This window comes from Tachypleus tridentatus, chromosome 7, assembly GCF_004210375.1.
Source record: "Tachypleus tridentatus isolate NWPU-2018 chromosome 7, ASM421037v1, whole genome shotgun sequence".
Classification (NCBI taxonomy): domain Eukaryota; kingdom Metazoa; phylum Arthropoda; class Merostomata; order Xiphosura; family Limulidae; genus Tachypleus; species Tachypleus tridentatus.
The window spans coordinates 151,537,307-151,554,145 of record NC_134831.1 but is presented as its reverse complement, the minus strand read 5'-3'; the positions used below and the strand labels follow the sequence as shown (position 1 = coordinate 151,554,145).

Sequence of the window (16,839 nt, the reverse complement as noted above, 5' to 3'; positions counted from 1 at the left end):
ATCGAAACCCAGTTTTTCGCGTTGTAAGTCCGCAGACACCGCTGAGCCATTGGAAGGCATATTCATTAGTCTGTCACAATGTTTTTAATTTGTAAACATCGCATATTAGCTTAGAAAATTCATATTCTTTTAGCTGGATTACAATGTTGCAGGAGATAACTTTATTGTACATCATCGCTCGGGCAGTAATGTGATAATGGAGATGGACTACCTCACACTATGAGCCTGAGTGGCAAGGTTGGCAATTTAGTGTCTAAAGAATAAATCCTTTGAAGTAAATCATTAAAAACATCTGATATGTATAAAATGATCTGTGTATCATAATACGAAACAGATGAACCTAACTTCTCTAACGTATCATATTATTTCAAACGAGCAGGTGTTGTTGTGAAATCCACCAGAAAGATGTTGGTTTGATCTATCTGGGACAAATATTCATGTTTATGTTTCTAATGAGGAACTATAACTTCTTCATTAATCAATGTAACATCTGTTACCATTTTGATGTTATTATTTGTTAACAAATGATTTTTTTTTAAATAGAAGGTAAATACGTCAGTTGTGATTAGTCCTCAGACATACCCAATGATCCCAGAAAGAGTTAAGACAATGTTTTACAACTGACCTTCTGCCTGAACTAAACTTTATATTTTTAGGGGTTAGTTGCACTCCTTACTTTTCAACATACTATTCAATACAATCCTTGTTTGCCTCCTCTGACGTAACACAGTGAGAAGACTATCCTGAACTTTCCTCTTTTATTTATGGAAATGTGTCTGTATAATTCTTAAACACTTGTGTTGTTCTTTCAGAAAAAAATGGTAAATTTCATAAATCTGTATTATCTTACACTTACACTCGACAGTTTTTTCACCTCTTCAGTAATCTATATGTTAATGAAAGCTCTCTCCGGTGGTGATGTTCTTAAATTGACACACGTTTTACAGAGAGGGAAGTCAATTTCCCATTACTTTCAGAGGTAATGCAGGATAATAAAGTTCCTTTAGGGCTAAAACTGCATTTAATTAATCCAAAATAGTTATTTAAAGTAGAACAAAATTTTCATCATAAATGTTGGATGATCAACAGGATATTTATTAAGTCCATGAATACAAAGATTTGAAATTTACATTTCTGATTTTTTCTCCTCCTTGTACATTGTATAAAAGTCTTGTAGCATTAACTTTCCTCCATGGAAGGAGTCTTGTGCATCCAGTTGAGGAACTGCTGTGCGAGTCCTAAGGAAATTCATCAAACCTGTGTCATTAATTCTCATTTTCTTGAATTTATGCTCCCATATTGTGATGGCTCTGTGTCCTGAATTTTGCTGTTGTTTTTGTCTTTCAATTGTATGATTTCCTATAAAGTACATGGGTATATTTAAAACTATATATTTTGTGTAAAAGTCGTAACATTTATCACAACCACGATAATAGCACCCGTAAAACTCATAGATCGTGTTTTGTTCCTTACAGAAACTGTCTACCCTATAATTCAGGAGTTGTTTCTCACCGACATTTAGTTCATGATAGATCTTAACCCCAGGGAATTTTGTATATAGTCTAACCATCGAACACTGATTTGGCTGTGGTTGTTGGTCATAAAGTATCTGTAATCAGGTATTAGAGCTATAGACTATGGTGGAATAAACTTGCTTTGTAAACAGCCATGCATATAAAAGCAATGGTTGTGTATCTGAAGGGATCTATATTACAGATTGTGAGAAATTTATCCCTGAACTGGAGCTAGCACTGTCAAAGTACATCAGATAAGCAGTATCTAAAGGCAAAAATAACGATAAGTATAACGTTCAACAATAACAAACTACAGTTAATAAGAATCAATAATGATAGTGTTAATTTTTCAGCAAAACATTTTCGTGAGAACAAAAAACCATACCGCTGTACTAGTAGGGGGGCTACTAATAATTAATAATTAGACTTAGATGATCGTATAGCTTACTATCAATGACAACTAGAAGTGGACTAATTTTCGTGATCATACGGGTCTGGCATGATCAAGTGGTTAGGGCGCTTGACTCAGAATGTGAAAGTCGCGAGTTTGAATCCCCGTTGCAACAAACGTGCTCGCCCTTTCAGCTTTGAGAATGCTATAATTTTACGGTCTAGCTGCCTTTACTGTTGAAATAGAGACGGTTAGCGCAGATAACCCTAGTATAGTTTTGCGCGAAATAAAAAAACAAACACACTGATCATACGTAATAACAGGCAAGATTACCCCAGGCTAAAGTTGACGCATTCTGTTCTTCTGCACCATGTGATTATATTAAGTAGAGAGAGTTGTACCGATTAAATTACACATAAATCATTGTCTGTTAATCTTTTAGGTTAAATAATTATAATATTTTAATTACTATGTCCTATTCCAGAGATCTCCTTCTGGATCAATTTTGTTGGTAATATACATACATAGATGTAATGATACTAATATATAATTAATGACTGATGTTGTTAACATTTACGTAGGATGCCTTTTTTGTTATTGTTCTTGACGTGTTACTTAATAATTACAGTGTCATAACTACGAAAGAATTGGCTTGTTTCGAATTTCGCGCAAAGCTACACGAGAGCTATCTGCGCTAGCCATCCCTAATTTAGCTGTGTAAGACTAGAGGGGAAGTCAGCTAGTCATCACCAACAACTCTTAGGCTAATAGTGAAATTAACTCTAACATTATAACGCCTGAAAGGGTGAGCCTTACGCCTGAAAGGGTGAGCATGTAAAACTGAAAATTGTACGTCGTGACTGAAGATTACGTACGGTATTTTATGAGTCGATACCATGTGAAAAACATTCAAAATAATTTTGTTTACATGTCTAAACATTTCATAACACTATATAAATGTCTATTTATACAAAATGGGTATTAATATGGTAATAAATATCTAAACATAACGTGTATCATGTACCATATGCAAATTTTGAATATAGAATCAAACAATAAACACGGACGAATCGCATTCAAAATTGTCAACAAATAATGTTTTATTGTTTTCTGATTAAAAATATCATAAAATACTTTAGTAACAAAATATCTGTGTAATTAAAAGGCGAAATAAGCAGCAAATTGTTAGTGTAGCGCGTGTTTAGCGAGAAGCTCGAGAACTTTCAGATTGAAATTTGTAATTTGATTGTATGGTGGATGCAGTGTACTCCATGTATTACAAAGTTTTAGTTTATTTTAACAAGAAAACAGTTTTTATCTCTAACTTTCCCTTTTGATGAAACATTAGATTGTTAGAAGGAATGTCTTATAATGTAGATGTTTTTGAGTGATTCGCTGAATATTTCGTATAATAAGGTTTGTGCGTTATTCATTTTATTTACATATTAATTATAGAAATAGAATTAAAGATACATGTATAAAAGCCATTGCAAATGGAGTAGTATTGGTTTGTTAACATTTCAGGGTTGGATTAATCACCGAGTTAAAATGTTAGTACTGTAGTACTACTAATATTATTAGTAAAAGTTATGACTTTGTCTTAGGCTTAACGCAAGAGGAGCACGTGTGGTTCGAATGTCAAGCTATTTTATCGATGATATTGATAATATATAGAAGTTACGTTTCTACATAGATGATTTATCTATATGAGTAACACTGTATGCTATAAGTATATTTTATATTTTGATAAGTTTAATAATAATAATACCTATGAAACAGCATTAACGTCACTTACAGAAGTCAGTTAATCACTCGGTTAATGTTGCTATAATAACGATGCACGAGTCGATGATAATTGAAAGTAATAATTGGTAAACTGCAACAGTAATAATAATATAGTAAACAAAATATTATGTAAGAATTAGTGTAAAACCAATTTTTATACTAATAAATAATATAGTTGTATATGTAAATTTATTTTTAGAAAGTTTTATTTTCATTTAAAAAGTGAATTTTAGTAAAACTAAAACAGCCAGCCAGTTTGTCAACAGAGACTGAATCAAATTTAGGGTAGTGGTTGTGAGAAAATGAATTGTTTTTAAAAATATTATTATACAGTCAGTCGGATTAATGTAGTTGCTACAACCTTTGAGTCTCCTTAGCTTTTCAAGTTTGAAATCTCTGACTTTGAAAATGTTTGAAAAATACTTTACTGATGAGTCTCAAAAAATAGTTTTAAATTTCACCTTTGGTCCCAGGAAACCTAATCCAATCCAGCCCACAGTCTTCATTAATTTCACAGTTCTCAGTGTGCAAAATCAGACTTCACAGTTGCATGTCCAAAAACGTTTTTGGCTGTTTACTTGGTTATTAGTTAGTATCCTGATGAATAGTATTTAACATTTGATTTACTAAGGAGAACAGTAATACACATGAAATACATGAGAGCACCAATGTGCTTGCAACAGCCAAACCCTCATTTATAGAAACACCATGCTATTAATGTTACAGTAAATTTCACTTGTAAGGTGAGAGAACTTGATTTTGCATGCGTATTTGGTTTACCACAGTTTTTACAAAAATGCATGACAAAAATAATGTGGTGTATAAATCAAAAAGCATTATTATATTTTGTTTTAATATAAACTCTACAGGATACATCAGTTAAAAAAAATGATTTGATGGTAAGTTTAAGTTTAGTAACATAGCCATAATTAGGTTGAAAATCAATATGCAATTGCTTGGGATTACGGTATTTTACGATCTCTGAAATTATTCTTTTGAAGAATTAAAAACCGTTACCCAGAATGTTACCACAAGAAACAAAGAGTTAGTTTTATTGGTACAAACATTTAATACTCACTTGATTAGTTTCACATAAGTTATGAACAAAAACAGTTCTCTAGCATTTTTAATAATTCATAAGTTATTAGCAGAGTGGTTTTAAACCCTGTTACTGTTGAAACACCATGTTTGTGTAATCAATATCTAATAGTACATGTAACTATGATTCAATATTTTTGATATAAAACATTTAACTTGCTGTACAACTTACTAATTATTTCCTCTGCTGAAGCTGGTAGAGGTTGTTTTCACTTGTGTATGTGTTTGTCAGTAAGATTTCTTTAAAACAAATGGCTGAATGATTTTGGATAAAAGTTGGTATACAGTTGGACTTTGACCTAACTTAGAAGTTAGATTTTTGGAGAGTGAAGGTGATGGGGGGGGGGAATCCCTATATATTAACATGGGGACTAATTTTTTACACTATATTTGCTTCATGACCAAACCATAATTGATCATATTTGATGAAACTTTGTGAACATAAAATATTGTACCCATTGTCCTTCCAAAAATTGTCTGTGTTCACAGGTAGCAATGAATATAATGACACACTTTCATATTTTTTGAGGGTCAAACATGATCAGTGCTGCAGGACAGTTGTATGCACTCTACTGAGTGCCAACCTAGTTAAACCAGGAGGTCTTACATTAATATCTGAACTGTTTTTCTTAATATTTATTGAAATTTTGGTGTGATTTCACTAACTGTGTAAGAATGTATGATAGTTCTTGGAGTGTGTACAAGTTACCTGTATAATATGTAACATTTATCACATGCTTGCAGAACTTTAAATTCTTTACTAAGAAATTATTGTGTGTCATTATTATTTTTACTTTTAGTTACTTAAAATTTCACGTTATTCAGTTTTAGCACCTGAGAAGATAAATATTACATTTGTAATGTTATTATTCTGATTTGCATATTTTGTTGATGCCATGAATTCGTGTGCAGTATTTTCATATATGTATTGCATAGTAAAATAAAATGTCTAGTGACCAATTTAAAAATGTGAAGTTCCAGATGATAGAAAGTTATTTAGTCAATAAATATCACCCATATGCCAACAAAATCAAACAAACTTACCTGAATGTAGATGTACCTATAAAACCATTTTATCACAAGAAACCACTTAATTGGGCAAGTCCTATCACAAGATCAAGTCAGAATAATTTACTGTTTTTTTCCTGAAGTGACTTTATTGGGCCAAATCATCTGCCACCTTGCTCTTTCTGATATCCTTATGAAATAATTTTTTGTTCCAAGAAAGAAAAATGACCAAAGCATAGAGAGCTTGGAAATCAGTGAAATTTGTTAATTAATTAGTTGTTAGGCTCAGTGGTACATTACATTTGATCAATCTATTATTCTTGTGAAACTCCTAAAAAAATAAATCCAATAGTAATAATTAAAACTCTGATCGTGATTAATTTATTATTTTTATGAGCTGTGATGCTAATTTGTTAAGCTAACAAACTTGAATTAATTGAAAATAAGAATGAGAAATAATAATGACAGTATTTCAATTGCTTGAATAATTTGAATAATTGAAAACAGTGGTTGACTAATTCTGTTAGAACATATTTAATTGTGATTACTGCATACTTGATATAAATATAAAAGTAATATATAAAAACACAGGTTGGCTATTTTTTATGACATTAATGGATTGTAATTTTGGTTATTGGTATAACTGAAAACAGTAATAATAACAAACACTAATTATTTTTGTGACAATAACCAGCTTAAACATAATTTGGGTTAATTTGTAATTAATGTTCATAGGATATCGAGTTAAATGCCTAGCTTTAATCTTAAAATTTAAGGACAGCAAAGAGGCTGTTGGTCCATCTCTACAGTCCTATCTACTAAAATAAAAATAATTATAATAAAGCAAAACATGAATGTAATAATAGCATTTATTAAATGTTTCAGAATATCTAAAACATTTATCGTATAATATTTTCTCAACCCAAATGAGCCAGTTTTACATATATTTCTCTACAAGTGGGTTTTCTTGACATTACTGATTATCTAAAACATTAATTAAAATTTTATGTTCTGAGCATAGATAATTAGTTAATTAATGTTATCTACTGCAACTCTTAGAATCATTTGTGGCAAGTGCTGGTAAGAGTTTTAATGCAATATTATTATGTTTTCAATTTAAACAAATGTAATAACAATAAATAAAAAAATTTAATATGTAATTTTTTTAAATACTTAAAATTGCACATCCTTAGCACTACACAAAGATTATTGAGGTCAAATGCTGTGGAAACATGTGTATCTAGAAATTCATCTGGATAAAGTTTGTGGAAACATTTTTTTTCCAAGAAAAGAGAAAACATTGATTTAAATGTTTGTGTCAAGACATGCACTATATGGCCAAAAGTATGTGAACACCCCTTCTAATTAGTGGGTTCAAGTATTTCAGCTACACCCATTGATAACAGGTACACAAAATAAAGCATACAGTCATGCAATCTCCATACATAAACATTGGTAGTAGAATGGGTTGTATTGAAGAACTCTGACTTTTAACATGGCATTGTCATAGGAATCCACCTTTCCAACAAGTCAGTTCATCAAATTTCTATCCTGCTAGAGCTACTCCGGTCAGCTACAAGTGCTGTTATTGTGAAGTGGAAATGTCTAGGAGCAACGACAGCTCAGCCACGAAGCAGTAGACCACACAAGCTCACAGAATGGTACTATCGAGCACTGAAGCGTATAGCTTGTAAATATTGTCTATTCACAGTTGCAACACTCACTACTGAGTTCCAAACTGCCTCTGAAAGCAACGTCAGCACAAGAACTATTCGCTGGGAGCTTCAATAAATGGGTTTTTATGGCTGAGCAGCTGCACACAAGTCTAAGATCACCATGTGCAATGCCAGGTGTTGGCTGGAGTGGTGTAAAGCACACTGCCATTGGACTCTGGAGCAGTGGAAACGTGTTCTCTGAAGTGATTCATCATGTTTCACCATCTGGCAGTCTGATGGACAAATCTGGATTTAGCAGATGCCAGGAGTATGCTATCTGTCTGAATGCATGGTGCCAACTGTAAGGTTTTGTGGAGGAGGAATAATGGCCTGGAACTGTTTTTCATGGTTTGGGCTAGGCTTTTTAGTTCTAGTGAAGGGAAATCTTAATGCTACAGCATACAATGACATTCTAGAGAATTATGTGCTTCCAACTTTGTAGCAATAGTTTAGGGAGAGCCCTTTTTCTTCAGCATGACAATGCCCCCATGCACAAAGCGATGTCCATAAGGACATGATATTCCAAAGTTGGTGTGGAAAACGTGAGTGGCCTGCACAGAGCTCTGACCTCAATCCCGTCAAACACTTTTGGGATGAATTGAAACACTGGCTGCAAGCCAGGCCTTCTTGTCCAACTTGAGTGGAGGCTGTTATAGCAGCAAAGGGGAGAACCAACTCCATATTAATGCCCATTTTGGAATGAGATGTTCAACGAGCACATATGGGTGTCCACATACTTTTGGCCATGTAGTGTATGTTGTACATTTTTCTGGTACAGTAGTGGATCATAGATTTAAACAAAGGCCATGTGATTTTGGACGTGAGTCACATTTATGAATTGAATCTTTGCATAATCTGCATTTTTTTTCCTTCTCATTTTACCACATGGACCAATTTTGTGTTTTATTAGCAAATGTTTAACATATTTAACTTTTGAAATTTTTTTTGCAACTGTAGGTGGTAATAGCTCCTTTATTATTAGCAAATGATATTAAGATCTTGAGTATTGCTGCATGTGGAGAGGATGCTGCTACTTTACAGAATGATTTAGATCATTCAATGAGTTTGGCAAATAAATAGCAGATGGGTTTTAATTATTAATTGGATGGAAATAGTCACAATAGTGTTGTAAAAGAAAGATATCCAAGCAATATGCTGTTACTAGTTGTAGGACATGTAAGATTAAAGATTTATGTACAGACATTGGATATAAGTCTTAAGGATATTTTAATTTAATTATATAGGTCACTGGTTTGGCCTCATTTGTACTGTGTTCAGTCTTGAGCTACTTACCTTATGAAATACAGTGAATTGTTGGATAGGGTTCAGAGAAAGATTACTAGAATGGTTCCTGAGATGGAGTAGTTGTCATGTGAGAAGACACGAAAATCTATACAATTATTTTCTTTTAAAAAATGAAGAGTTAGAGGAGATCTGATTGAGGTGTTTAAGATTGCAAAGGGAATTGATAGCATTGATGGATCATCTTTTATGCTTAAGAGTGAGAATTGATTTGCTAATTGATTAGCAAATTCCCCTAAGAGTCCATCTTTAATTATAGATTTGTAGCAGTTTTGTAAACATTAGTTTGGAATGTGGGTAGTCAAGTGAAGTAATGGAAAGGGAAAGTTTTCTGTAGCTATTCAAATTGTTTTTTCATATCAAATAAAATTTGAGAAGAAAAAGTGATCAAGGCATAATTAAATTTAATGTTTTGTTAAATGTTGAGATGAAGACAAATAAAATATTAGTTTCTAATTTTGAAGTTGTATGTTTATTTGATATTTTGTTAAGGAATTTAGATAATAAGGTAATTTGGGTGATGTGAAAAAGGTTTATAAAATAAATTGTTTATAATTCAAGATTTTCATGTTACTGAAAGAATGTCAGGGCACATTATCCCTAGTTGTGATATAAAGGACATAAAAGAATAAATCAAGGAAAAACACTTAAGAAGTTTGACATTTAAAGTGGGAAATCTAAAACGGCTCATGAAAATTAACAGTTTGTTAATGTTAAAACTAACAAGATTTAAGTGGTCTTATTAATTAGCAACAAAAGCATCAAGATGTTTATTTTAGTGAAGAGTCTGACATGAGAGATGAGCAGCTTTAAGATATTTCTCTTTAATGAAAAACAAAAATATTTGACATGCTTGGAGATGTAATAGTCTTTACATTGTATTTCTGTATTAAACTTAATTGTTTCTGATCATTATTATTTTTTAATTAATTCAGTTATCCAAGTCTCATGAGAATAATTATTTGAATGCAACTGATTAATGAACTTTGTTACAGTAGAACTTGCCAATTGTTTAATGTGACCAGCTGTATTTTAAAGCTACTACTCTGTCATGTCTGTTATTTTTATCAAGGTGTCATGAATTCTTGTTGCTCAGTGGTGAAACCCAGTTTAAGTATATTAAAGGTAAGTAAAATATTGAAATGGCAACTGAGCCTTTAAAGAATGCTTATGGCAAAATATTTAAAAAACAAAAAATGTGTGAGGTGCTTCAACTGTTAAATGTTCTGTTTTATTTTACAACCAATGATAATAGCAATATTTCTTGTCTGAGCATTATAAGAAATGTTAGATTGCAAGTGAAATGAGTTTTATGTTGATGGTAAGTAGGAAAATTGAAGTACTAAAAATAAATGGTCAATTCCAAGGTTTCATTGCAGGTCAAATATCATATATGTGAGTTTTTTGCTTTAAATGTGGGTGGATAGGTGCTTGATGATTGGAAAATTGTTGGTGTTATTTTTAAGTTTTAAGAGGATTATAAGAGTTCACTGAGGAATTAGACTAATTAAATTTACTTCTCTGTTGGATATAGTCTAGAGTTTGAATATAGTAGGTGCATGGTAAAACATTAGGGTTTTACTAATTTGATCACATGTTTTATTATACAGGGAAATTTAGTTCACAGTGTGTCTGTAAGAGGTAGGTAAGTGACAAACTATCAAAGCAGTTTTACTGTTTTTGGATATATTTTTAGGTATATATTGATTAAGACTAAAAAACAAGCAATTATATTTATTCAAAGTGTACAGTTTTGTTTCCTAACCTAAAAAAGGGTATTTACTAATTGGAAAAGGTTTACAGAGTGTCACTGGAATGATTTGGGGGATAAGTTTTTTTCTTAAAATTATATGTTGACATCTCTTATCTTTTTCAGAAGAATAGGAGGTTCAGTTGAAGTTTCAGATTAACTGATGTTTTACAAAGTTTGTTGTTGCTAATGTGAAAGGCATTTATTTTGGCTGTATTATATATAATATCTGCTGTTTTAAACATTTAATATTGTAGTAGTAACTTTAATATTTCTAACTGTTAAAAGCTGACAATTTTTACATTTAAGTTCCTGTTTCTGTAAGTTGTGATGTGCCACATCTTGCAGAGGTAGAATGTAGACCCTTATCTTGAGATGGCTGGTGTGGGTATTAAAACTTTTATTAAAATAAAGCAAAGAACAATGTTTTGACCTTCTTAGATCATCTTGCATCATCTTAGAAGGTCAAAACATTGTTTTATTTTAATAAGTTTTTATACCCATGCCAGCAGTCTTGAGATGCATTTTTACTTCAAGTAGGTTTCTCGTCATTATGAGTATGTAGATCATTCTTTTATGAGCTGGCTTATAAATCAGTTGTATTAGTGGGTTTCATGAGATGGCATATCCATTAATTCTTTCACAATGTATCAGGATTCAAAAGCCCTTTTTTTGTTTGTTTGGTCACATTTTCTTTATTAAAATATTGTTCATCACAGGTATGGATTTGTTGTTTTTAATGCAGTCCTTCCTTTTAATTTTAAATTTTGCTCAACTGTTGAAGTTTCAATACATACATGTGTGTAATAAATATATAATGCATGTGCAGTAAAATACCTCTAATTTCCATGTGATTTCTGATTTTCCAGTCTAGAATCTATCACCATACATAGCACTCTTAAACAACAGTGACTTTCTCAGACCATAAATATTACATCTGAGAAAGTATAATCAGCTTTGTAACACCATAACCTAATCTGTAAAACTAATGAAACCAATTTTATAAAGCTCAGTTTTTCTAAATAAAATACAGTGCTTGAAAGGGAAGAAAATCTAAAAAAAAATCAAGATTTGTTTTATTTGATGACTTAAGTTTTAAGTACATTAGCAATATAATTTTGTATTTTACTGAAGTAATGCACATTTGCTCATCTTCACAAATATAAATATAAATTTATTTCTGTTCTTTCTAACATACTACAAATATGTGTTGTTGAAATTTAACAATACTACAGTATTCATTTCAAGTTGACCCATTCATGTTGGGTCACAGGTTAAAGGCTGTTATTTTGTTTGTTGACTTGTAATCAAAATTGTATTGAACTACTATTTTACAAATTTAGTCAATAAGTTTGAAATCAAACTGTAGATTATAATTCAATCTTTAGTATCATATAAGAGCTAATTTCTTTATTTAAAAGTAAATATTAAAATAATGCAAGTAAACATAGATTTTAGTGAGTAACATAGCATGTTGAATGCAGCACTGTTTAAAATTAGATGTTTGTGATTTAAAAATACTAGGTCTGTAGTTTCATACAAATTAGGAACTAAAATTACCAGTATTGATAAGCTAGAATATAAAATAAGAACCTCGTATCGTTTTTTGCTGAGATATGGCTTATGTGCTGAATGAAACACGGTAGTCCCATTCAACTCTCAAGTTTTGAAATGGTTCCTTATATACTTTTATTATGGTATATGACGTGAATAACCAATCAACAGTTTAGAATATTCTGAGTGGTTTTCCCCTTCATTTTACTCTCTGAAAAGGCTAAGTTTTTTAGAACCAAGATTTCAAGAATGTAGGTTTGTCTTTAATCTGCTTAAAGTTTCATATTTTTTTAAAACCTAACTCCAGCTTAGTTTTTTCAGCTAAATAAAATTATAATGGAATTATATGGTATTAGTATAGTTATTTATGATTATTTTTGGTTATTCAAATTGTGTGTGTGTATATTAAACAAAAAATTATCCTGTGTGTGAAATTTTAAAAGGCTTAGCAACCTACATCCAGCAGCAACTGAGTTTAAAGGTTGTAACTAGAAGAGATAAATGTTTTACTTCTTGATTTATTCTATATTTTAAGAAAAATAAGTTTAATAATTTATATCTAAATATTAATAATCTATATACGTATATGTAATGTATATTAATGGAAATGTGACTGTATATTACAAAATATTAGTCCACATACAAGACACATACAAGATAAGGAAGACTTCTTCTTCTTCTTCATGTGTCAAATCTGCGGCAGACATCGACGACCATGGCATGCCAGACTTCTCTGTTGTCAATCCTCCTTATCAACTCGATGTTGCTCATTGAGTTCTTGGTGACATAGTTATTGAGGCTGTCGATATATTTAGTTCTTTGACACCCTCTGCTTTTCCTCCCTTCTATTTTTCCACATAGCATCTGTTTCTCTATCCCATTCTTCCTGCAGATGTGTCCTAGAAATTCCATTTGTCTCTTTCTTATAGTTTTCATGAGGGACCTTTTGTATCCTGCCAGTTTCATGACTTCCACATTTGTTTTTCTTTCAGTCCATGATATTTTTAGCATCCTTCTGAGGACCCACATTTCAACAGCTTCTAATCTCTTCTCTGTATCTTTGTTCAGTGTCCAGCTCTCACAGCCATATAAGAGAACAGATCATACATATGATTTCAAGGTGTTAATTTTAGTGACAGTTGTTATGTTCCTGTTTGTGAATATGGACTTCATTTTATTGAAAGTATCCTTGGACATTGCAATTCTTTTCTTTATTTCTGTGTCACTCTTTGCATTTGATATTATAGTATGTCCAAGATATTTGAAGCTTTCGACTTGTTTTATTCTCACGTCCTTGCCGGTTATGCTGCATTTGGTGTAATTGATTCTGACATATTTTTAGTTTGGCTTGCCATAGGTTTTTCTTTGCAAAATGGTACCTATAGTAGGTTGCAATTACTTGCTATAGGAGCAGTGTCCATACAGGACCATAGGGAAGACTAAAGGTCAGCTTTATATTACTGAATATGTGACCTGAGTGCATGTGCACCACTTCAATGCAAGCTATGTAATGTTATGAAGGCATGACTGGAAGATCAGTATAATAAAAATAATAAATACGTATGTTAATATATAGTGTTATGAGATTTGAGCTAAACATTTATGAGTTATAATGTATGGTCATTCTAGCATGAGAAATGCATAATTTATATTTTATTTCCAAATGTTTTATGATGGCTATGAGGTTCATTAAATGACAAACCCTACCTGTAAAGTTAGAGTATAAAAAATAAAATGTAAAGGCTTACTGGAGATAAGCATTTGAAATGTATTTAGGATGTTTTAGAGATTATGGAAACATTTGAGATTTTTGGGACGAAAAATAGTTTTTGTTTTTTTTAATCTTAACATGAAATCACTTTGCATTCAGACTAGGAATTAAATACTCTATCTTCACAAATAAATCTTTAGCAAAAATATTTCATTAAAAAATCTGATTTCTTGTATACAAAATCTTTGTAACATTTACTAAAAGTCCACCAAATTTTGTGAAGATACACATGGTGTTTCAAAAGTTATAGTGGAAGTACATAATATGTGCAAATGTATAGACAAACTTGCGAAAAGGGTTAATAAGTGATTAAAACATAATAATTTCAACCTATAAGCATGCCACTCAGAATATTTTGTTTGTAAAGATATTTCAAAATACTTTGTTTTTGAACAACAACTCTGAGTCACTGTTACTTCTTTAAATTTGACAAAAAATTCCTGTTTATTTTTTTTTTTATAATAGAAAAACTGCAGCTAACAGAATGTCCTCTTCTTCTTATCCAGTATGGGAAGGGAAAGTAGTTTTAACCATGCAGAAGGTACTTTTCTTTATTCTTTGTAATGTTTTCTTATTTCAGTTTTAATATTTTTATTTTATGATATTTTAATTTAGGCTGTAATTTACACAAATGTTTGTAAAATTTCTTTTATAAATGAATGTGAAATATTTTCAGAATTTAGATAAGTTTAATTTTTGTCTTATTTGATAACGGGAAAAGTATGGATTTATTTTATTGTATTTTAAAGGTTGTCAATCCTGCGCAGTTTGTGGTCAAAGAAGCTCCCAGTACTCGCATGTCTAACAGTCTTAAAGAGTTCATCAAATTGGAGGAGATAATTAATAAAAACCTGAAACACATCCATTCTAATACTCATTTGAGTGATCTGCCTTTTTTGGGATCTGTAAGTTGATAGAATTTAATATTAGAACCAGTGTTCCCTCTAATCTGGACAGTCTTGGCAACAACCAATCAAATGCCATGTACTTCCTTATTCCAGTTACACACATTCTCAGTAATGGTGAGGAGTCTCAGTGCACTGATGGCTTTAATGACCTTGACAGTTGATAGGTCTAAAGTCCAAATAACCAATTGGTAACATTGTAAATTAGCCTAATGATACAATAGAATCAATGATATAAAGATAATTCTCACCTCCCCTCTGCACACTGCCTTAATTTGGGTGCACATGAAAGACTTATTCTGCATAAGGATTGAAAAAGAATTAGAGGGAACATTGATCAGAACACTTAAACTGCCTCTTTAAAGTACAGCTTTGCAGTTTTTTCATAACAAGCTTTGATAAGTAAATGTTTATTTTTGGTTTTGTGTTTCATGTACAAATGTTCATTTAGATATACAGGGTGTTCGGAAAGTCATTGTGCAGTTTTGTAATCAGCGATAACAGCATTCATTCAGTCTATTTCAAGCCAGCAACTGATAGCAGTGTTTAGAAACAAAATAAGAAGGATCCAAGCCTGTATTGATGCCAATGGGGGTCACTTTCAACATTGTTTATAATTGTCATTCATATTTACCTCTTGTATTCTATATTGAAACATGTCTGTTAATATAAGTGCACAGTGACTTTCCGAACACCCTGTAGTATTAACATAGTTGAAGGCTACTACAGAATACTTTGTTAAACAGTTGTGTGGTATATTTATGAACATTATGGTTACAAGTAAGTAGTAATAATATAATTCTGCAGAATACTACTTTTGTAAATGGTTGTGTGGTATATTTATGAATGTCATGATTCTAAGTTTAAGTAATGCCAATTTGTATACCTTAAAAAATATTTAGCACAATAAAACTATGTGGGGTGAAACTTAAATGTTTTATTAATTATGATGCTGTTTTGAAATGTATAATTGATATATCTATAATCTCTGAATAGTTTTTTAATAAGTTGTTTCATTCAAATGAAGAGTTAAAAATCTTTTAAGGTTGCATGTAATTTTGCTTTTATTTGTCTTCTGTTTCCTATTATAGCTGGTTATAGTTCGTTGTTCTCATGATAAACAATGGTATAGAGCAAGAGTGGAAGGAATTGTGGACAGTACCAGAGGAGTATGTATCAGGTTGGTGGTGTACACATAATACTTTTGAAAAAAGAATAGTAACTTTTATCCTTGAAGCAGAATAAGTGAAAACTGGAAGCTGGTGTACTCTGCATTTGCTGTATTTTTTAACTTATTCTGAATTTTGTGTGAAAAAGAGAGGCATATAGCTTCAAAATTTCTAGTCATTGCTGTGTATACCAAAAGAAAAAAATTTAAAACAATTTAATGAATTATTACAGGTCTAGAATATGGTTGAGGATAAACTAATTCTCTTGTTATGGGCTCAGTTGATTTGACCTAAATCTTGACCCTCAAATTGACATTTAGTTTCCATTCTATGACTTTTAACATGTTTTGTGTGTCTAAGAAATTCTGCAGTTTCTTGGTAAACATTACAAGTTTACAAAGAATCATAACTTTTTAATTAAGTATTTTTTATTAAATATTTCTCCATGAGTATATGGAATTAAAATGCAGACTGCTTCAAGTGCGAGGTAATTTTTCATTATATGATTAAAAGTACTTTTTCTTAATCTTAAAATTTGTCAAATTTTGTTTGCATAGTCTCTAAAACCTCCTGAATAAACTTCAAGCAATCGTAGAATTAATTTATGGTAGGAAATTAGACTTGTTTATCCTAAATAGTTTAAAACTATTTACAATATACTTCTGTTTCAACTTAAATTTTACTGTTTTATTGCCCCTTCAGACTTATCCACCTAAATTCCACCATACAAGTTGTAAATCACTGTGAACATGCAGCTCTTGTTACCCTATCAAATTGTTACTTATGGGCTTTTATATAATAAATTCTTCTTTATCTTACTTAATATCACCTTATCTAGTTTAGTAAGATTCCAGTTTTTAAGTTTTAGTCACTTTTG

At 31.2% G+C, this 16,839-nt stretch overlaps 1 protein-coding gene across 2 annotated transcripts in view; it reads left to right on the top strand.

Annotated features, from left to right (window-relative positions):
* Window positions 1-3,092: 3,092 nt before the first annotated feature.
* The window catches only part of LOC143256915 (uncharacterized), a 31,866-nt gene continuing 18,119 nt past the window's right edge, over window positions 3,093-16,839 (top strand). The window contains exons 1-4 of one of the 2 annotated variants that reach the window (XM_076514765.1): window positions 3,093-3,321; window positions 14,354-14,429; window positions 14,638-14,793; window positions 15,885-15,973. In XM_076514765.1, the coding sequence (XP_076370880.1) occupies window positions 14,373-14,429; window positions 14,638-14,793; window positions 15,885-15,973 (302 nt within the window). In that variant the 5' untranslated portion in view covers window positions 3,093-3,321; window positions 14,354-14,372. The remainder of the gene's footprint in view (window positions 3,322-14,353; window positions 14,430-14,637; window positions 14,794-15,884; window positions 15,974-16,839) is intronic. The other variant, XM_076514766.1, reaches the window with a different exon arrangement.